At 39.9% G+C, this 23,369-nt stretch overlaps 1 protein-coding gene across 1 annotated transcript in view; it reads right to left on the bottom strand.

The window, feature by feature from the left end:
- The window catches only part of LOC125417870 (ubiquitin carboxyl-terminal hydrolase 27-like), a 28,238-nt gene extending 5,672 nt beyond the window's left edge, over positions 1-22,566 (bottom strand). Inside the window, 3 exon segments of the mRNA XM_087902572.1 lie at positions 3,481-3,979; positions 3,981-4,348; positions 22,137-22,566. Of these exon segments, the coding sequence (XP_087758698.1) occupies positions 3,481-3,979; positions 3,981-4,348; positions 22,137-22,566 (1,297 nt within the window).
- Positions 22,567-23,369: the final 803 nt, after the last annotated feature.

Raw genomic sequence — 23,369 nt, 5'->3', positions numbered from 1 at the left:
ACTTCCTGTTAACTTAGGTAATATTATATCCTTCTGGAGACTTTGATGGAGTTGAGGAATTTATAGTTATGGTTTTCCTAAGTTATGACAAAATGGTAAAGTAGATATAAATATTGTGACTATAATTCTTGCTTGATAATCATTTTGTTCTATGTAATCTTGCTATGTTAAAGTTAAAACCTTTTTTTATTTAGACAGAAAAGGGGAGGTGATGTGGGATTCCTCTCTGTATGCTATGAATACCATTGGTTAATAAAGAAGCTGTTTTGGCCCTCTTGCAGTACAGAATAGGGCAAGGTGGGAATTCTGAGCAGATAGAGGAGGAGAGAGTAGACAGAGTCAAGGAAAAGCCAAGTAGCCACCAGAGGAGACAGATGCCAGAACTGTGTCTGGTAAGTCACAGCCACATGGTGATACACAGAATAATAGAAATGGGTTAATTTAAGATGTAAGAGATATCTAGAAATATGCTTAAGCTATTGACCAAACAGTATTACAATTAATATAGTTTCTATGTGTTTATTTCGGGTGTGGGCAGCCGACTGCAGTCTCTGCTAACACCATGTCTACCTACATGACACCATGTCATGTCATGATGATAATGGACTAAATCTCTGAAATTTTAAGCCACCCCAATTAAATGTTTTCTTTATAAGAGTTGCTGTGGTCATGGTGTCTCTTAATAGTAATAGAAACCCTAACTAAGATATCCCTCATCCATACTCCTATAAATAATTCCTATAAAGCCATGGGTTCCCTAAGATTAACTTGGGTAGGGTTGTTTTGTTGGTCTATTATTGATATGCTACCCGAGGTGAATAGATGTATGCATGCTTCTTCAGAAAAAGTCATACAGCACGTCTTCACACTTCTAGAGATAGTCTTGATGTCATTGCTTCTAGTCTTTATTGGGTAAATAAAGGATGATCATCTAAAGGGTGTTTACTGACTTCTAACCTGCAGGTCATGACCCCTTGAAAGTCAAATGACCCTTTTACAGGAGTTGTATATCAGAGATCCTGCTTACCACGTATTTACATTTACAATAGAATTTATATTATAATTATAATTCATAACAGTAGCAAAATTACAGTTATGAAGTCACAATGAAAATAATTTTATGATGGGGATTACCACATGGGGAACTGTATTAAAGGGTCATAGCATTAGGAATGCTGAGAACCATATATATATATATATATATATATATATATATGTATATAATCCTAATCCAACAGGAATTCCCATGAAACCTAAGTTACTGGTGGCTGGGACTGAGGTGAATAGAATAGTTCTTACTGACAGGAGTTCAGAAACAGATCCAAAGTCCTAAGCTTCGGTTTTAACAGTAATTTTGTGAAAAATAGCCTTTCTGTGTATTGCTCCCTGCATTTTCAAGTTCTCAGGAGAAGGCTCACTGGATCGTGGGGAAATAGTCTATCTTCATTTACTACATGGAGATGCAAGGCATTCTCTGGGTCCTAATTTTTAGTTTCATGCTTTCTCCTTTCCTTCAAACTGATCAGATCTATAAGAAAACTTGAAAAGAGATTTTTTTTCTCATATTTTGGAATATGTGTAGTGAAGAGAAAGGCTAAGATCTTGGCCTGACATCAGGAGAAGTAGTCATGGCCACTCAGGCAATTCCTATAAAGGTGTTATGGTCAGCAAATGATTACTAAACAGCACATACTGTCTGCATTCCAATCCTGATACTGCAGTACTCCAGACTCCCTTTGCTTAAGGCTGAACTTAGTTTTGTGTATTGAGTTAAGTCAGATGGTATACAGACATATGTACAGTAGTTACTCCTGAGTAGAGCGCATGCTTTTGAGTCCACCAGCTCTTTGATAGTTTGACATTTTATGTGCCTAGAGCACTGCAAATTTGCCCTTATTATTTTGAACTGCATCTCCATTCTGATGTAATTTCATAGCAGTTCAATATGATAAATTCATTCTCTTCTCAATAGTCACTTTCAAACTGAAATTTTCTTTAAGAGCAAACCTACCAAAGACTCCGGCTAGGTAAGTCTAGCTATAATCCAATTTGACACAGCAAAGCAATCATCTCTCCGGGGCACAGAGCACTCTTGCAACCAGTTCCCTATTTGGTGTAATCTTTGTTCTCATCAGGGGCGAGGACTTCTTTGGTTGACCAGAACAAGTGGTCCTGGCCCCATCTCCTGCCCCACATCTGAGAACTTCTCGCAGTTCTCATCCACTGATAATTTCTCTGAATTGTTCTGTAGTGCAGGTATGGACTTATTCATTTTACCATTTCCAACCATTTGAGTCTTGTAAAGAAGTAGTGAGATTTCTTTTGCAGTTTGTTTGGTTGCTTTTAAGATAGAATATTCTTATTGTCAGACCATCTGAAATGCAAGATCAAGAATAGAAATTCATATTATAAACCCTCACATAATCATTGTGAAGCAGTAGAAAAAGGAAACATTAAAGGCTGCTTACACCACTTTTCATGCTGAATTCAGTACCTAACACGGGAATGGTAGAAAATAAGTCTGCTGTTGGTTTGTGCATATTTCTACCATTAAAATAAGGAAGCACTGATTGTTTTTTAGATTTGATTCCATTATTTTCCTGTAAAATAAAAAAGTAACTGTCACATAGCATTTAATGCACTAATGGGGGATAAAGTAACTCCTCCCACTTCCACATAGTTAACAGCATGTAGATGTTGATGACTGGTTATTTCTTACTCTGATTTTTCCTGGTGTGCCAGGCTATTTCTTTTAGGCCACCAACCAACTCCCAAATCATGCTTAGCCTAGCTTAGGCTTGCTTCTAGTTAGCTTGTTTAACTTACCCTGTTTCTCTTTATCTACCTTTTTGCCTGGGGGCTTTTTACTTTTTTCCTGTCTGTATATCTTATTCTCACTGCTTCTTGGGTCTTTCTCTCTGGCAGCAGCCTGGTTTCTTGCCCTGGGTGTGTCTCTTGTTCTCACCTCCTTCTTATCTCTTATTCTCTGCCTAGCAGCTCTGCCTATCCGTTCTTCTGCCTAGGTATTGGCCATTTAGCTCTTTATTAGAACATTCACGTGCCTTAGGTAGGCAAGGTGATACAAATGCAACACATCTTTACATAATTAAATACACATACTTACATCATGAAACAAATACAGCACAAAAAAGTAACACACCTTTATACAGTTAAAATAATATTCTGCAGCATAAACAAATGTAATGTGTCTTTGCCTAGTTAAAGTAATATCCTACAACATCCTGGTTTGTGTTAAATAGGTTATTTACGTGCTGGTACTTGGTGTTGTATAAATGCCATTATTGGTCATTTTAGTTATGTCTTTGTGTAGTTTCAAAAAGCTGTGTACTTATTTCCTCACATTTAAATTTCTTTTTATTTTTTGCATTTATTCTCTCTCTCTCTCTCTCTCTCTCTCTCTCTCTCTCTCTCTCTCTCTCTGTGTGTGTGTGTGTGTGTGTGTGTGTTGCATAAAGTTACATTCCAGCACCTGTTTGTGATAGAACAGTAAATACCCTTCACTGTCCAGCACATCTTTAATGCTGGCCTTGGTGATGACGGCATCATCACACTTGAACCACTGGTCCCTGTGGTGCCGAATGAAGCTTGTGTAGTGGCCACTCTCCAAGGTTCCTTGGTGATTAACCACAGCAAACAAGGAATACTTATTCTCGTTGTTCCTACTATTGGTTAGCAGTTGCAACTGTCCACTCGTTCAGGTTTCTTTACTTGATGCCATAAATGGTGTCGTATACAGCTCCAGAGGAAAGGAAATGTATGTAGTGATCTTCTGCCTCTGTTTGGCTGAGTGTTCAAATCATTTGAAATGAAAGCAAGCAACAACTGGCAAGTTTGTCATAGTGAGCTGTTTGCTAGATTCTTTGTAGCTTTGGCAACTACCACATTTGATTTTGGCACTGCCTCCTAAGTGCTCTGGCCTTGTAAACCTTCGCAAGCAGTCCATGAGGGTACTAATTAATGCCTGGTATGTGTTTTTCCCCATTCACACTGCTCTCCCTCCATGGGCTCAGAGGCCAGAAGGATGTGCAAGACCCAGGCAAGTCCAGACTAATGTCCCAGCATGGGTCTATAGTGGTGGAAACACCATGGCAGGCTTGACGGGTGACATCTGACTGCAGGCCACCTGTGAAAATTTGTGAAGATTTGGGATTGCTGGCCACTTTGCCAACATCATCGCCCTTGCAGTATCTGTGCAGAACATCTAGGGCAGCGATGAGGAACTCGTGGGCATCCTGCTGCCTGTTCCCTGGTAAATGACAAGTGTGTATCCACACCAGATGCAGTAACTTATGGGGAACTTGAGGAGATGGGTTCCAAGAGTACAATTCTCAACAGACATCATATAGACTACACATATCTGCACTTAATATTTCACTTAAACACCTGTTAGAAAAGACACCTCTCAATATTGATGTGTTGGAAAAGTCAGTGTTGTCAAGATGTGTTGACCCTCCCTAAACAGAGAACTCTCAACAGAGGAATCTAAAATGGCTGAAAGACACTTGAGGAAATGCTCAGCATCCTTAGCCATCAGAGAAATGCAAATCAAAACAACTCTGAGATTCCATCTTATACCTTTAAGAATGGCCAAGATCAAAAACACTGATGACAACTTATGCTGTAGAGGATGTGGGGCACGGGAACACTCCTGCATTGCCTGTGGGAATACAAACTGGTACAGCTCCTTTGGATATCAGTATGGTTATTTCTCAGAAAATTAGAAAACAACCTACATCAAGATCCAGCACTACCACTTTTGGGTATATATCCAAAGGATGCTCAATTGTGTCACAAGGACATGTGCTCAACTATGTTCATAGCAGCATTGTTTGTTATAGAAAGAACCTGGAAACAACCTAAATGTCCTTTGACAGAAGAATGGATAAGGAAAATGTGGTACATTTACACAATGGAGTACGACACAGCAGAAAAAAAGACATCTTGAAATTTGCAGGCAAATGGATAGATGTTTTATACTGAGTGAGGTACCCAGACCCAGAAAGACAAATATCACATGTACTCACTCATAAGTAACTTTTATACATAAAGCAAAGAAAAACCAGCCTACAATTCACAATCCCAGAGAACCTAGACAGCAATGAGGACCCTAAGAGAGACATACCTGGATCTAATATACATGGGAAGTAGAAAAAAACAAGAACTCCTGAGTAAATTGGGAGCATGGGGACCACGGGAGAGGGTAGAAGGAAAGGGGAGAGAATGTGAGGGGAGTAGAGAAAAATATATAGCTCAATAAAAATAATAAAAGATAAAATAAAAATTTAAGGAGTCTTAAAAGAGCATTTCAAGTATTTTTCACTACTTAACTTCTTCACTCTTCCTTTGCATGCACCTTCCTTTTAATATACTAATTTATATTAATAATATAATAATATGTTAATTATCCATCACACTAATTCCTTTATTTTCTGTCATAACAAATAATATATGTCTATGTGACTAAATATAAAAAGGTGTGTTGGTCCTCATAAGCCTATACTGAAGTTTGAGATAATTTTCTGCTCGTTGAATAATGCCCTGTTAAGTTTGTACCAAGAATAATCCTTCCTTGCTATAGGACAATGGTCTTGTACTCTGTAAAGATTTATTACTTGTATTTTAATAAAATGCTGATTGGCCAATAGCCAGGCTGGAAGTAGAAGTGGGGCAACCAAAACAGGAGAATTCTGGAAAGAGGAAAGGCTGAATTTGCTGTCGTCACCCAGACACAGAGGAAGCAAGATGAGAATGCTTCACTGATAAAAGGTTCCAAGCCACATGGCTAATACAGACAAGAATTATGGGTTAATGTAAGTTATGAGAGTTAATAAGAAGCCTAAGCTAACAGACCAACCAATTTTTAATTAATGTAGATCTCTGTGTGTTTCTTTGGGACTGAACGGCTGAGAAAACTGAGTGGGACAGAGACATCTGTCCACACTTCCTCCCAGGATGGAGCTATACATTCTGGTGAGAAATGTATGCTTGTAGTTTGCTTAGTGTCCTTAGAACTGCAACATTCAATACAACTCCCTCCAAACCCTGCATGAAGGTCCTTAATTAACTCCAGCACAGCTTTTTAACAGCATAAGGCCATGTCTCTGGGGTAACCCGATCTCTTTATTCAAATGCCTTATTGAGAAAGCTTGGGATGGCCATGTTTACTATTTCTTCTAGGCAGCACCCTACCATAGGGCCCCTACTTTCATTTTTAGTACATTTACTAAAACTGAATTACAGTTGTAAATATGTGCATTTGATCTCTCAAAAATATCTCTCAAGGATCCGAGAGCCATTCCCTTTCCTGTGATGCTTTCCTTGAGCATAGAAAGTGGGCAATTAGAACATTCCAACACATCTTCGTAGAAAAGACATTAGAAGGACTAGAATAACTTAGGAAACAACCTGTAGTGTCAGCATCTGTGGCTGAAGGCTCAGAGGATTTTAAATGAGGCAGAATCTTTTTTATTTATTTATTTATTGAAAAGTTATTTACATTGGTGTTTTGCATGCATGTATGTGTGAGGGTGTCAGATATTGGAGTTGCAGACAATTATGAGCTGCCATGTGAGTGCTGGGAGTTTAACCTGAGTCCTCTGAAAGAACAGTCAGTGCTCCTAACTGCTGAGCCATCCCTCCAGTCACCATGCCGAATTTCTTTGTACAAGACAAGATCCTGCCTTCACCAACCTTTTCAGGATCCATAGTCTTTACCACAGAGTGAACACACTGCCTTAGAACTTGTATCGAGGAGGGGGGTAATGAATGGGAAAACGTTCTGACTCACCCCTGTGCCTCTATGTCAGTGGTTCTCAACCTACCTACTGCCGTGACCCTTCAGTACAGTTCCTCATATTGTGGTGACCCCAACCCTAAAATTATTTTTGTTGCTACTTCATAACTGTATTTTTGCTACTGTTACGAATCATGATGTAAATATCTGATATGCAGGATATCTGATATGTGATCCCTGGGAAAGCATCCTTTGACTCCAAAGGGGTCAAGACGCACAGGTTGAGAACGTGCTGCTTTAAAGATATTATTGTAACTTCCTCTCTTTCCATTCATCTTCCCAGCTTCGATTCCAGCTCTAAGAAAGTCTTCAGTTCCCCACACCTTTCCCTTCACCACCTCCACAAGGTCTCTGCTTCTTTGTTTATTTAAAGGTCTAGGTAACGTGGGCTCCAATTATTCCTCTGCTAGTCTTCTCCCTTGACCACTTCATAAGTCTTGACACAAGGGGCACATGCTGGCCTGATGTCCATATAGAAAAAAAACCCTTCCTAGATATTAGGTGGGATAGGGATTTAGAGAAATAGAAATTCTTTTCACATCAATCTCTATGGGACCAATTAGAGGCTAACCCCAGGAGCTAAAGTGAAGAGAGGGTTATTATTCTTAAGAGGAGGGAGAGGGAGCGTAAATAATGTAATCCGGCTTTGATAGACCTGAGCTCAGATCAAACACTTAGTCTCTGTGAGCTTTTGCAGTGTCTTTTGTTAATTGAAAATTAAAAGTCCCGTCTGTGTTGCACGCTGAACCACAGGAAAGACTGTTCCTAACGTAACAAATTGGCTAATCATTTTTAACTCTACAGAGGTGTGACAGCCATACTCATTCAGTGGGAACAAAACTTCAAACCTTGGACTTTGCCTTTTGTTGTCGTAGAACTTGGAGTTATAATACTTGACAGCTGTGATCTGTAGCTTGCAGCCCGCTCCATATTCAAAAGCCACCACTACTTCACAGTGTATTTGATGTCTAAGCTACAATGTGGTTAGGTGTATTAAGGACATTTCTACATATGGTATTTTCAATCTGTGATGGGCTTGTCTGTACATAAACCTAGGTACACAGATGAGCATCCATATGCATAAAAAGGTCCTTACAGCACACATAAATTGTCACTTCTTGTGCTTGGTACAATGCCTGATAAATAGATTGCAGGAAAAGTGGCCAACTTTGGACTTCAGAGTTCTTTCAGAGTCACTGTCCAGCTCACCTAACATCCCTCCTTGTCAGTTCATATGTAGGAGCGTGCACTCAAGAAATACAAATAAACTCTTTTCACTAATATTCTTGTGCCAGGATATGTTATAAGGAGCACAAAGGAGTCAGGTGGTGGCAATGCACACCTATAATCCCAGCACTGGGGAGGAGGCACAGAGGCAGGTGGATCTCTTGAGTTTGAGGTCAGCCTAGTCTAGAGAACTAGTTCCAGGACGGTCAAAGCTACACAGAGAACCCCGGTCTCAAAAAAGAACACAAAAAAAAGAAAGAAAAGAAAAGAAAAAGAACAAGGGACAGCACTTTGTGTAATAAAAGAATTCATATCCCAGGAGAAGTTCCCTTCCGTTTGACAGAAATAAAATGCAAGGTTACAGTCCCCAGAAAAACTGCTAAGCTTAGGAATTGCTGCCCTTCTGGTTAACTCTCGAGAATATTATTTACCAACAAATATGTCGACTGCAATATTAATTTCTCTGGGAAAGTTGCCATCTCCACTGAAACTTCATGATGAGGATTCAGCTCTGGTAGAGTTCCAAGTAGCACCCAATAGTTGACTCCCCAACATTCGAGTCAGTGACTTTAGAACAATGGTTCTCAAGCTGTGGGTCTCGACCCGCTCAGGAGTTGCATATCAGGTATTTACATCACGATTCAAAACAGTAGCAAAATTGCAGTTATGAAGTAGCAACGAAATCATTTAATGGTTAGGGGTCATCAGAACATGAGGAACTGAATTAAAGGGTTGCAGCATTAGGAAGGTCGAGAACCAACCACTACGATAGAACTTCAGATAAATTGATCAGTTTGAATTTTCTACCTGAGCACAAACTGGTGTGGTGTGAGAAAGAGAAACATCATGCTTCTCCAGTTGCCCTATGATGACTACGGGGTGAGAAGTTGAAATGAGTTCGTTTCCCTCGGAGGAAACTGGTTAGCAGGACTATTTCCCTGGGTGCCAAGAGAAAAGTTTTGCATACTTTACTATCATTAATTCTGTAACTGTGGACGAGCTATGTATCATCTAATGAAGCATGGTTTGTCCCAATAAGAGAAGTGGTTTTTCCATCACAGTAGCGAAGACCAAAAAGAATAAACTTGGGCACTGAGGTTCTCTGAGTCCTGTTTCAGAGGTTTTGCTGCATGTTCCTCAGGCTCCACTGCTTTGGGCTTTGTAGAAAAGCAGTCCACATTGTAGGAGTATGTGGGATAACAAGCCTGCTCACTTCACAGGGAATGACCCAGAGTAGGAGGATAGTATGAAATTTGGGGTGGGGGTGGGGGTCTGGCAGTTTTATAAATCACGAGGAACAAACACCACAGAGGTATGCTTTCTTTTTTTTTTTTTAACCCCTTTCCATGCATATGCAAAATCCCTAAAGGCAGACTGTGGACTTTGCCTCCCTGGACTAAGGCTGCCCGAAGAGTGTATTTTTCTTTGTCTTGTGAATATGGACAAGTAATAACTGTAACTTTGCTACTGTTATGAATCATGATGTAAATACCTGCTTCTTTCTGGCTTCCTATAATCCCTACTGATAGGAGAGGTACATAAGGCCTGATAAGGTATATTGGCGGGTAAGAGCACAGCTGGGAGAAGCTGTACAATGCAAGAGAATATAGTTTGCACTTTGCAATATCATGCGATGGATTCTTCACTATTGTTCTGGAAACTGACATATCAAAATTACAGGAAAAGCCCCAAGGAGATTTAGCTCTTTTTAAAACAAGCCAACATTCCAGGACCAACACAATAGATGATGCGCATTGTCTCAAATCTCCACAATTTGCAACACTATCACTTGTGTTCCGTTTGGGGGCAACTGAATAAATTGGGTTTCTACATTTCTTTACTTCTTTGTTCTTCCTAAATAAAAAAAAATAGAAAATAAAGTTATGATAAGTTGACTTTCAGACAAAGTAAAAACTACCTTGAGTGGAACTGTTTTTGTAACAAAATGACATGTCCCCAACCAACCACCTATCATCCAGATGAATTACACCGTTGGAAAAAGCAGCACAAGGAGATGGAGAAATAATTGCCGTACGGGCTGACTTGCTTGCTTTACATGGTCTTATCTGAGATGATATCATTCTGACTGCCCTAAGAATGTTGACTTTTTTTAACATTTGAAAATATCAAATAAAAGTGGATACACAAATATAGACCATCTGAATGCATCAAGAGCAAATGAAAAAGATGCTTGAAATGCCATCAGCATTCTTCAGTAGGTATGAAGAACTTCTACCTACTATGTAATATGTAATCATTTGGGGCCATGAAATGCTGAGTAGCTCAAAAGTAGTCAAAGTGAGTAATACACTGGCAATTTAGACACAGGGTCTCTCATGTTAAACCGTCTGCTGAAGTAAGAAGACATTATAGAAATCTTACAGATCAGAAAATAAAGTTCAAGATCATCTTTTTTTGTTTATTTCCTTCTTTCTTCTCCAGTCAGTGTCTCACTCTGTAGCCTTGGCTGTCCTGTAGCACTTGAATTTCCTTACAGTGATCAGCCTGCCTCTGCCTCCTAAGCATTGGGATTACCTGACTCAAGATAACCAATTGTTTTCAGAACATCAACTCTTAACCCAATCACAGGGGACAAAAGAGCACAGATAGTTGACCACATGTATATGCACTATATACACTATGCCACTTTAACATGGAGTATAAATATCGGTAATTATTTCAACTAATTATTATTTTGTATTTCTTTCTTTGGTTATCTAAATGTTATTGCTTCAACAAAATAATGAGAATAACAGTGTGTAAATGAGACAAGAAAATATAATAGACTAATAGACTAAGTAGTGGTACACATATACATTATTACTTGAACAGCCTAAGTTCCCAGACAAAAAGAGCCTCGGCTCTATTACTGATTTTTAAGGACAGTTGACTGATTAGAACTTTTATGATTGTGGATTGTAGAAATGTTACAGCCCTGCAGCTAAATTATCTTGGATCTGTAGCCCTTTATTAGCCATCATTACTTACCTCTGTGCATGATCTTTGTGACTATTAGGTAAACCCTTACAGGTGTCTAGTTTCTCCCAAACCAAAGGCTAAGAATATCATCAGTTGACATCTCAGTCCTATAGCATAGTTTTCCCTGCTTTATCTACCTACCCAATAATACCACTAATGTATTTTAAAGTGTTTTCATCTATTTCTTTCTTTTATCTTTAATTGGTTTTAGAGATGACGTCTTACTACACAGGCCTGGCTGGCCCAGAATTCCCTCTGTAGACCAGGTTGGCCTCTATCTTACAGAGATTCACCTGACTCTGCCTCCTGAGAGTTGGGTTGAAAGGTGTGAGCCACCATGCTCAGCTGTTCTTTAATGTCTAAAAACTTCAAGAAACTGTTGCCATATTGGAATATGGTTTTTGAGGCAACTTTAATCTGTGTTCTTGGGTCACAGTCATTCATATTTAGCTCCAGAATATCTTTTACCCCTGTGAGGTGAGAGCTGTGTTTTTCAATCAACAACATAGAATATGAAACATAAAGATTCCTATGAAATTATTTATTACTTTTTGTTCACCTACACAAGTGATGTTTTCAAACAAAGCTACAATATGAGTCATAAATAATAGCAAATAATAATAATAGTGATGGTAATTAAGTAGTATGTATGAAAAGTTTAATGACACTTTTTACAATGCTTTCTGTTGCCTGATCTAGAAACATTTGCAGTTCTGGGCTATGTGCCTGGTGGGATAGTATTCTGCCACTAGAATTCTGCCACTAGGCTACATCCCCAATCCCCCTCGTTATTTGTTTTAATTCCAACTTATATAAAAATGTAATTTAAGACCCAAGAAACTCAGAAATCTGTGCTTCACTAGCAGCCTCCCCGAGGTTGTATAAGAGGCACATGACTGCTTTGAAGTTGAAGACTCTTCAGTGGTGCTGCCTCTTGTGCAAGGTATCCAGGGCTCATCCTATATTCATTGCCACTGATGCTGTCGTGGGCATTTTGGGGACAAGCAGCCCACGGTCCTGTAAGTTAATCCCAATAAAGTCATTATACCATCAAAATAAAAGAAACGCAACATAAGACCTAATACCTGAATATAGGAGAGAAAGAGAGAGAGAGAGAGAGAGAGAGAGAGAGAGAGAGAGAGAGAGAGAGAGAGAGAGAGAGAGAGAGAGATGCTCTGGACAGGATCCCCAATAGTGCAGGCATTAAGATCAACAACTACTAAAGGGACCTCCTGGAACTTAAAAGCTCTGTACAGCAAAAGACATCATCATTTGAGTGAAGAGGCAGCCTACAGAATGGAAAACAATAACAACAGCATCAGACCTTTACTGTCTATATATCTGACAAAGGGTTAGTATCAAGAGTATGTAAAGAACTAAGGAAAAAAAACCCTAATCATCTAGGAAATAAACAACCCACTCCCTGGCTCCCATATACTCACAGTCAAGTATGCAAAATACATTTCGTCCAACTTCAAAAGTCCCCATAGTCTTTCAGCCTCAACACTGTTAAAAAGTCTAAACTGTCAATTCTCTTCTGAGACTCAAGGCTTTCTTTTAATTGTAGCCTCCTGTGCCACCAACTGGGGACCACATCCTCAAATATGGGGGAAATTTCTCATTCAACCCTCATGAAAAGTTAAACTGGGGTGGAGCTGGGAGGGCAGCGCAACAGGAGGCAATATGGGGAAGGGTAACACTAAAGACCTTTTTAAAAAGTCATATGGAAACCCATTACTGTCATGAAGTCCCACTCTAGCTACTGACAACAACTGCTGGGAAAGGAAATGTTAGTTTTAAGAATGAAGTCCCTGGTAGGTCAACCACACTCCAGTGAAGGCAATATACACGAGAATATATGAGCAGCATAAATTGGACTTGATAAGTTTAGACAAGGGATAAAAATTGCTTGAGTAGGTAAGGGGGAGTGTGTCTAGGAGGAGTTGGGGGAATTGAATATTATCAAAACACATTGTATGAAATTCTCAAGAACTAATTTTTTTAAAAAATACATGCATTTCACTTAACTTACTAGTTAACATTTTTAGATTGTAGGACTTTCTGTTTTCAAAAATGTCGGCCCACCATGTCTTTCGTAGTCTTTCTCTCTCTCTCTCTCTCTCTCTCTCTCTCTCTCTCTCTCTCTCTCTCTCTCTCTTTGTTTTTCGAGACAGGGTTTTGCTGTAGTTTTTTAGAGTTTGTCCTGGAGCTAGCTCTTGTAGATCAGACCAGGCTGGCCTCAAACTCACAGAGGTATGCCTGCCTCTGCTCCGGAGTGCTGTGATTAAAGGTGTACACCACCATCACCTGGCTTCTTCTGTAGTCTTCTTCATCAGTCAATCTAGTCATTTGAATCTATCAACTCCTCATATTACAATTCTGTAATTTCTTAAATCTCTGAAACACATTTGATGTCATTGATATTTTAAATTTCTGTTTCTAAGAGAGGATGGTTTTAAAGTTCAGAAATTATTTAAAAAATTGTGAAACTGAAGTTAGATTTCAAAAAAGTCACAGTTAGGTAATGAAGTTGAGAAAGTTCTTTTTAGCTTGGTTACATTTTTCTGGTATTTATTTTTCTTGATTTTTTTAAAAAAACTGTCTTGTTTCTGAGTAGAGACCATGCTTTTAGAGAAGTGAGTTTTTGCTGCAATCTATGTGTGATGCTTCTTCAGAATGTCTCCTTCTCAGCCCCTAAAGACTTGAATAAAAGCTGGCAATATTTTCTAACAACTCAAGGCCACATCCAGAGTTACACAGTTTGCTCAGATTCCCACTCCATCTCCGAACAAAAGCCTTTCTGAGAAAACTCCCATTTGCCAAAATGTTTGTTTTACCTAATGCTTGAAGATACCTATAGTCTCTGAATCCCGCTCTGGGGCCACTTGACTGTGTGCATGAAGGTTAGCACATCCAGAGGAGTGTCACAGGGTCTGGACTCTGCTTTCTGCTGTATGACTCTGGTCTACATCTACTGTCTCCTCCCAAATCCTTTTGTTGTTACTTTAAAATCCATTGTCACTTTCCTAAAAACCAAAGTTGTCATCAGTTAAGGATTGTGCCTTTCTTCTATTGCAGTAGTGTATTACCAATTAAAATCTTTCTTTACCTCCTTTAAGTAGTGGTTTTGCTTGTCTTTGGTAGGTTCCTTATCTTATCCTCAAAGGTCTTTAAACAGTTTTGAAGAAATGACTTAACAATTTATGTTTTACTATAATTCTCTATTTCTCATTTTAATGTATTTTCAAATGAGATTATTTTTCTCTCAATTTGAAAATATGCTGATATTGTGATATATAATAATGTATATATTATTTATATTATATAGGTCAAAATTTTAATGTTTTTCTGACCGGGAAAAGGATAGCTCGTGTCTAAGGAGGCTATGCACTTCCATTTCTGTATAGTGAAAAAAATTTCATTAACCACTTCTACATTTTTTGGTAAAACTGAAATGTCATAATAAACAACATTTTATTGTGAAAAATCTCAGCATCACAGGTAAACAAATTGCTCTCATTTTATCAGTGGGGTAGAAAAAGTGCACACATTCATCAGATGCAATTTGTAATTATATTTGAGAAGTTATACCCACAGACAAGTGTACCTCTCACCCATCATCAAAGAAGCTTCTCTTTGTAGCACAGGGAAGCCATCACAGAAAACCACAAATGGTCAAAATGCAGAGGGTAAGTGACCATGGAGTGCATACCCCAGATTGGCACAACACAGGCCCTAACACAGCAGGCTCCAGGAACATTGTGGAAGAGGAAGTCGGAAACTTCTAGCAGCTAGAGGACTGCTAGATAAATGCTAGGACATCTGCTGTGAGATAAAATTTTCTAGACTTTATGGGGAAGCTGCACCCTGGAAATCGCCACAATATGGTTGTCTAAACAAGACTTGCATAATGACAACATCAGTTGACATGCCAGCTTGAACGGAGGAAATTTTACAAGGCTCCACCTCTATATGAAGAATTATAGCCAATAAATGGCTACTGAGAAAGGGAGAGCGAATTTTATTTAGAGACAAGCCTCTGGATAGGTTATCCAATGCTAAGTGCAAACACTAAATCCTAAATGCATATAACATATGAGGAACACTACTAAATGGATTAAGCAGTATATATATATATATATATATATGTGTGTGTGTGTGTGTGTGTGTGTGTATGTATATATATACACACACATACACATACACATGAGCATGTGTGCATTGTGTGTGTGCATGTGTATGTCTGCAACAACAATAAAGGGGAAGAGATCATCATGAATTTGAAAGGGGAGACACAGAAGGATCTGGAAGCAGGAGAGAGGAGGGTAAAAATTATGTAGATATAGTACTCATCTATGAAATTCTCCAAAAATAAAAGAAATGAATAAAAAAGTTTGCAGGTACCAATGAACTTGTGGAAATATATATATATACATAAAGGCAGAAGTGGTGCACACCCTTAATCCCAGCACTCAGGAGGCAGAAGCAGCCAGGCAGATCTTTGTGAGTTCAAGAGCAGTCTGGTCTACAGAGTGAGTTACAAGACAGCCAGGACTGTTATACAGAGAGTCTCTGTCTCAAAAAAAAAAGAATAACATATATATATATATATATATATATTGTAGTTGGTATCAATTCTCTGTCTAGATAAGTCTCCCAGAAAAGATGACAAGCATTCTTTTCCACATCTGTCCTCCCACCACGACACTATCACTTGTTCGTCATTCCTCAAGGGTACCTCATGTTCACCAAATGTTTTCTGTCGGCACTTATTAAATAGTTGGTATGTCATGTTATTTCTTTTTGCGTTAGCATCAGGGACGCAGACCTTGCCCAATATTTTAAAATTATCTGTGTGTGTGAGTGTGTGTAAAAGTGTGTTTTATTTGTTGTTATTGGTACAAGCAGGCGAAATATAAATTCACAAATACAGATTTGAATCTAATGAACATGCTTCTGAAATTTAAACATTTATCACATATTTTTTAAAAATTATTTTATGATGACAATTGTCATCAATCTGATTACAGGAGAAGGCCAGTTCAGGCATCCTCTCCACTATTGCTTAGAGTCTTAGCAGGGGTCATCCTTGTGGATTCCTGCAAATTTCCCTGGCACCAGTTTCTCCCTAACCCCATAATGGCTCCCTCAATCAAGATATTTGTTTCCTTGCTCTCCCTCTCTGTCCTTCCCCCAACTCAACCATCACATTCCCTCATGTTCTCCTCCCCCCTTCTCTTCACCCCCTTCCTAATTTACTCAGGAGATCTTATCTACTTCCCCTTCCCAGGGGCATCCATGCATGTCTCTCTTAGGGTACTCTGAGGAGAAGAAGGAGGGATTACATGAACAAAAGGGTCAAGATCACAATGGGGAATCCCACGGACACAGCTGACTAGAGCTAGTGGGAGCTCAGTGACACCGCCTCCGGGCTGACAGCTGGGGAACCTGCTTCGGATGGAGCTAGGCCCTCTGAATGTGGGTGACAGTTGTGTGGCTTGGGCAGTCTACAGGGGCCACTGGCTGTGGGACCAGGATTTATGCCCAGTGTATGAACTGGCTTTTTGGAGCCCAATCCTTATGGAGGATACCTTGCTCAGCCATGATACAGAAGGGAGGGACTTCTCAACTTGATATGGTGATATGGTGGGGGAGAAGATGGGGGTGAGTGGGAGGAGGCAAGGGAGGGTGAACTGTAGTTGGTATGCAAAATGAAATAAACTTTTAAAAAAAGACATAGAAGACTTTAAAAATTACTTTAAATAAAATTTTAAACTTTATTATAAAAACCTTACTATGGGACAAGGCCAGTTCAGTCACCCTCTCCTCCACTGCCCAGAGTTCTAGCTGGGGATATCTCTGTGAACATCTGGGAGTCCCACTAGAGTCAAACCTCTTGCCAACCCTAAAATGCCTCCCTGAATGAAGATATCTTCTTCCCTGCTCCCATACCTTCCTTCCTCCATCTCAACCATCCCACTACCCCAAGCTTTCCCCAACCCTCTCCTTCTCCCTTCTCTCTCCCCCTCTCCCCTTCTTCCCACCCCATCTCAACCCCCATGCTCCTAACTTTTGCCTGGTGATCTTGTCTGCTCTTAATTTCCAGGAGGATCTATCTATATATTTTTCTTTGGGTTCACCTTATTACTTAGGTTCTCTAGGATCGCAAACTATAGGCTCAAAGTCCTTTGTTTATGGCTAGAATCCACTAATGAGTGAATACATTCTATATTCATATTTTTGGGTCTGGGCTATCTCACTCAGGATAGTGTTTTCCATTTCCATCCATTTGCATGCAAAATTCAAGATGTCATTGTTTTTTACCACTTACTAATGTGTAGATGTGCCTCACTTTCTTTATCCATTCTTCCATTGAGGGGCATCTAGGTTGTTTCCAGGTTCTGGCTATTACAAATAATGCTGCTATGAACATAGTTGAACAAATGCTTTTGTAGGATGATTGGTCATCTCTTGGGTATATTCTCAAGAGTGGTATTGCTGGATCCTGAGGTAGGTTGATTCCCAATTTTCTGAGAAGCAGCCACACTGAGTTCCAAAGTGGTTGTACAAGTTTTCATTCCCACCAGCAATGGATGAGTGTTCCCCTTACTCCACATCCTCTCCAGCATAGGTTATCATTGGTGATTTGATTTTAGCCATTCTGACAGGTGTAAGATGGTATCTCAAAGTTGCTTTGATTTGCATTTCCCTGATAGTTAAGGAAGTTGAACACTCATCCGGCGACAGATGGAGATAGAGACAGAGACTCACATGGGAGTACTGGACTGAGCTCCCAAGGTCCAATTGAAGAGCAGAAGGAGGGAGAATATGTCCAAGGAGGTCATGAACATGAGGGGTTGATCCACCCACTGAGACAGTGTGCCTTAACTAATGAGAGCTCACCAAAGCCAGCTGAACTGGGACTGAACAAGCATGGGATCAAACTGGATCCTCAATGTGGCTGACAATTGGGGCAGACTGAGAAGCCAATGATAAAGGCACTGGGATTTGTCTGTACTGCATGTACTGGCTTTTTGGGATCCTAGTCTATTTGGATGCATACCTTCCTAAGCCTGGATGGAGGGTGGAGGGCCTTGGACTTCCCATAGGGCAGGGTAGGAGTGGAGGGGGAGGGGGAGGTTGAGTGGGGGAGCTGGAGGGAAATGGGAGGAGGGGAGAAAGTGGAAATTTTAAGTCTTATTATTTATAAAGTAATAGAAATTATCAGAGAAAAAATAAAAACCTTGCAAATGAAATACTTTATTTCTTAATGAATTTATTTATTCTGACTTCATAGAAGCTTATTGAGAGAGATTTTTGCCATGGTCAATCTCATGCACTGTGTTGATGTGGGTCAATATGGTGTCTAACTTATAGGATTCCTGCTGTTCTTTCTGCTGTTTTCTTCATGTATCTATGATACTGGATCTGCCAATTCTGATTCTGTTCTCTTTTTCAGAATGTAGCAGTGCTACCATTACTGAAATGGTTTCTTTTCTCTGAAAAACAATCTTTGATACTTGAATGATAGAATGTTAGTGCTATAGATGGGCTTTAGTCATGAATGTGAGGGACTTAGAGGAAATGCTTAGAGTGGACTACCATGTATGCCTACATGAATTTTTCAGTAACTGGTATTTTGGTTTTTCTCTAGTATTTTGGTTTTTTTCCTAATTAATACATGAATTCAGAACTTCGATTCTGAGTTCAGCAGTATTTTGGAGTGCCCAGCAACTTTGAAGTTTACATGAAGCTTTTATTACGACTACAAGAGGGCTAAAATGCTTCAGCAGTGTGCGTGTAAATACTTTATGTGAACTGTATGGTAAAGACATCTGCCAGTTTCTTCAAGTGCATCTTTTATGTAACTTTTCAGAGATGATCCATAGAATGTTGAGTAGCAATTATACTTATTGCTCATCAGCTACATAAGGAGCATTGTATAATAAAAAAGACTATTTCGTTTGTCACACCGTGATAAACTACCATCATGTTCAGCTTTCTCACATGTCATGGTAGACCTAGCCTATCCAATCCTGTGATTTGAAGAGTGTTCCTTATTCATTAAAGTTTTATGTTAGTATAAAGATCAAATAATCATTAATTCCCAGATCATGTATCTCATCAAATGTATACTAAAATATTTCTATTTATAATGATTTTGTAAATGTTATTTTTATTTTTAACTTGCAGATTATTAGTTGCTAAGACACAAAAATGCAATGTATTGTTTGCATATTGACTTGATATGTCAATTGCCCATTGCTGATGCAATAAATTGTTACAGGCTTAGTGGCTTAAGACAGCAAAAATTTAATATTTTACAGTTCTACAAGTCAAAAATCAGAAAAGAATATCAGTTCACTAAAGTCAGTTTGTCATAAGAGACATATTTGTTCTAGGTGGGAGGAACCTTTTGTATTCTAGTTTTTAGTTCTTATGGCTCACCTACACTCTTTGACTTGTGATCACATCAGCCCACATTTGAATTCAGAATTTATGATAAATAATTTCTGGTGCTATTTTTTTCATGTAATCTCTTTTTATTTCCTCCTCTACTGTTATATATGCTTATATGCTGTCTGGGTTTCTGTCCTGCCTGGTTTCTATTCTCCCACCAGGTCCCGCAGCCCTTTAGCCCCAAAGAAAATCACACAGAGGTCTATGTAAGTTATAAACTGATTGGCCCATTAGCTCAGGCTTCTTATTAACTCTTATAACTTATATTAGCCCATTATTCTTATCTGTGTTAGCCACCTAGCTTGGTACCTTTTTCAGTGGGGCAGGTCACATCTTCCTTCTTGGGTGTCTGGACAGGACTGGGGAGGAATGGGCTTCCTCCTTCCCAGAATTCTCCTCATTGACCTGCCTATACATCCTGTCTGGTTGTCCTGCCTATACTTCCTGCCTGGCTACTGGCCAATCAGTGTTTATTTAAAACATATTTGACAGAACATAGACAATCGTCCCACACCACTTATATTGTCTACTCAGATAATACTATATGATATTATTATTATAAGGCCAGAATACCATTAATTACATGTATAATTTGTATTCCATTGTGTGCTACAAAAGATGATATAATCAATGGCTCTTCATAAGACCTGCACAGGACGAAGCTGGCACAGATAGGGAGGAACTTATAAGGTCCCACCCCTAGTGAGGAATTATTGGTAGCTAATGGCTGTTGGGAAAGGAAGTATTTCCCTGGTAAGTTAACCACACTCCAGTATATAGCATCATATCCATGTGCATTCAGGCAGCACTAATTGAACTTAGAGGGCAGTAAAATATTTAAATGGGAGGACATCAAGGTGGGAGAGGGAGGTGGTAAAGGGGTCTGTGAGGAAGTAGAGGGGAGAATGGGAATAATTAAGATCAAAATATGTTGTATCCATGTAGGATATTCTCATAGAAGTATATATTTCTACTGTAATTATGTCAAGAAGTACAATAGAAAAGTTTCACAAAGGTTCACAACAGCAGAATTAAAGAGTAGAAACAACAACAAAAGAGTCATCAGCCAGGTACTGATAGGTTCATTGATGTTATATAGTATGAGAAACAGAAAAAGAGTAAAAATAGAACACTGTGTTTCTCAGACAGGGAAAGAATAAATGCATAGTAGCAACCTAATAAAAAGTAGATATAAGCAAGAAGAATATTTGAAGAAATGGTAACCAAAAATTGAAAATGTGATTTTTTTTTAAAAAAAAAATCCACAGATCTGGACATCCCAGAAGCTCAACCAACTCGACTTAAACTAAATAAACAAATCCAAAGCTGGGAAGTATCATAATTAAGCTGTCCAAAAGATAAAGACTGAGAACAGTGTATGAGAAGGTTTTCCAAGGAGGGTGGACTTCATCAATGTGTGTTGTGTGCACGTGAGAAAAATCACACTGGCGCTTGTCAATATGGGCAGTTAGTGCATGAAAATAGAAATCAAAATTAGGGGGCCAGCAGGATGATTCAGCTGGTAAGGGTGCTTGTCCCCAGGCCTACTCTCTGAGTTCAGTCCTTGGAACCCCACTGGCGCAAGGAGAAAATGGACTCCCACAAGCTGTCCTCTGATTTCCTCATGCTTCCTGTGGCACACACAAACCCACACCCACACACATACATCACATACACACTAAATAAAGAAATGTAATTTTAAAAGGTTAAGAAGGCAAGGGGAAAGAAAAATCTGAAAGCAGCTAGCCGAATGACTCATCATATTCAAGGTATAGCAAATTTATTAGAAACCATGGAAACCAGATTGCTACTGAATAACATATTCAAAATGATGAAAGGAAGGGACTAAAAATACCTGTCTGAAAAACATATCTTTCAAGACCAAAGGAATAATCAAGATGTTCTCTGATGAACATAAATTGAGGTGATGTGTCACTAGCAAATCTTTTCTACAAAAATTACAGAAGGGCCTGGGTGGGACAATATGGACTGGTAGAGCTACTCTAGAGGCTGATGCAAAAGGATTGTTTTACTCTGTTCTGAGTAACATAAAACGTCATTTATTTTAAATAAATATGAGAGGAAACCTTTTATGCTAAAATGAAACAAAAGACATTTGTTACTAATTTCAAATGGTTAAATATTAAGTAATGAAAGAATGGTACACACACAAACAAATACAAAAAATAGTACTTTGTGGTCAATGTTTTCTTCTAATTGAAAAGGCAGTCATAGGAAGTTATAATTGTGAAACGGTCTGATGGACTACAATGCAAAAAGATGTCAGTTGTACAACTATGTATAGAAAAGGGGAGACAAATAAAGCTGTAATTGGGCAAAATTTATGCATATTGTTAAAATTAAGTTGGCATTGCTCCAAACTAGATTGCTTTAAGATTAAAATTCTAACCACAAGGGGAATCATTAAGGTAAGCTATTCAATAATATACCATAAAGAGAAAGCAAAATAATTGTAATTATCTAAACTTCTTAGTAGAAAAGGAGGTAACAACAGAATAGGAAGGGAGATTAGGAATATAAGAAACTGAACTGGGGGAGGACACAGATGGCACTCTCAAAGACTTTTTGGTCTTGGGGGGCAATTATAATCAACCACAAACCTGCCTGGCGCCCCTGGCACTGAGTGATCAGGTACCACCATACCAAGTGCTGCTCAAGGTCTCTAGGCCCATGCATGGGAGAGAGGAAAGGCCACAGTTCCATGCCATTTCTTGTGGCTGGGCAAAAGCCACGTGTGACCTAACCAAGAGTCCTGGCACTGGGCAGTTGGGTGCTATTGGAGTGAGAGAGTACAGGGTGGGGAGGCGGAAGAGGCAGAATGGTTTGTGGGCTGGGGAGAAAGGCAGATCTGGGGAGGGGAGGGTGGTAAAGAGCGGGCTGATGGGAAGTGCTTGCTGGCCACTTGAGTCCAGGGAGATGTCTGTTCTTGGGTCATGAAGGGCCAGGTCTTGGCCTTGGGCCATGGAGCAGCTGAGGGGGGCTTTGTTGATGTCTGTGGCTCCTGTCACTATTAGGGTCTGTGCAGGAGTCTGTGGCTGAGTTGCCACCTGGGGCCATTTTGGCATGCGAGGACTGCTCTGCCACAGGGGTCTTGCTAATCTAGATTGCCTACACAGACACCCGGGGGCTGCTGCCGAGAATCATGTTTGAATCTCTGGCATGGCCTGGGTCTGTGTTGATATCTCTGGCCTAGGTTGCTGCCAGGGCCCACATGGATGCCCAGGGTCTTGGCTGAGACATGTGACCATATTGGTGTCCGAGAGCTGTGCTACTGCTGAAATCAGGTCTATCTGGGTGGCCAGAGCTGTCAACTGGGGCCATGGTATTGCTCAGACTGGGGCTAGAGGCAAGGACCATGTCTGGGTCTGGGGTCTTGCTGTAGCCAGGGTCTGTGTTGATGTCTGTGACTCCTCATAAAGCCACTGAAGACCAGCCAATGCCAGGGGTCTGGGCTGCCACCTGAGGTTCACTTGGTATATGAGGGCCATGCTGCTGCAGGGGTCATGCTGGTCCAGGTAGCCTGTGCTGTCACCTGGGACCATGTTGACACTGGGGCCTAGGCTACTGCCTAGGAACATGTCTGGGTCTGTGGTCCTTCCACAGTCAGGATTTGTATTGCTATCCATGGTCCACATTGCCACCAAGAACCACATAGATGTGGGGAGTTTGGGCTGCAACCTATGGCAATGAGGGCGTTCGAGGGCCATGCTGCCACCAGGGACATTCTAAACTGAGTGGCCTAAGCTGTTACCCAGGGCCATAGTGTTGTTTGAGCCAGTACTGCTGCACAGGGCCATGTCTGGATCTGTGGCCCTTTGGAGACTGGGGTCTGGGCTGGTATCTATACTCCAGTTGTCATGGGCTCTTC

This window comes from Myodes glareolus, chromosome X (assembly GCF_982192425.1).
Source record: "Myodes glareolus chromosome X, mMyoGla1.1, whole genome shotgun sequence".
Classification (NCBI taxonomy): Eukaryota; Metazoa; Chordata; class Mammalia; order Rodentia; family Cricetidae; genus Myodes; species Myodes glareolus.
This window is presented reverse-complemented; position numbering and strand designations above follow the sequence as displayed.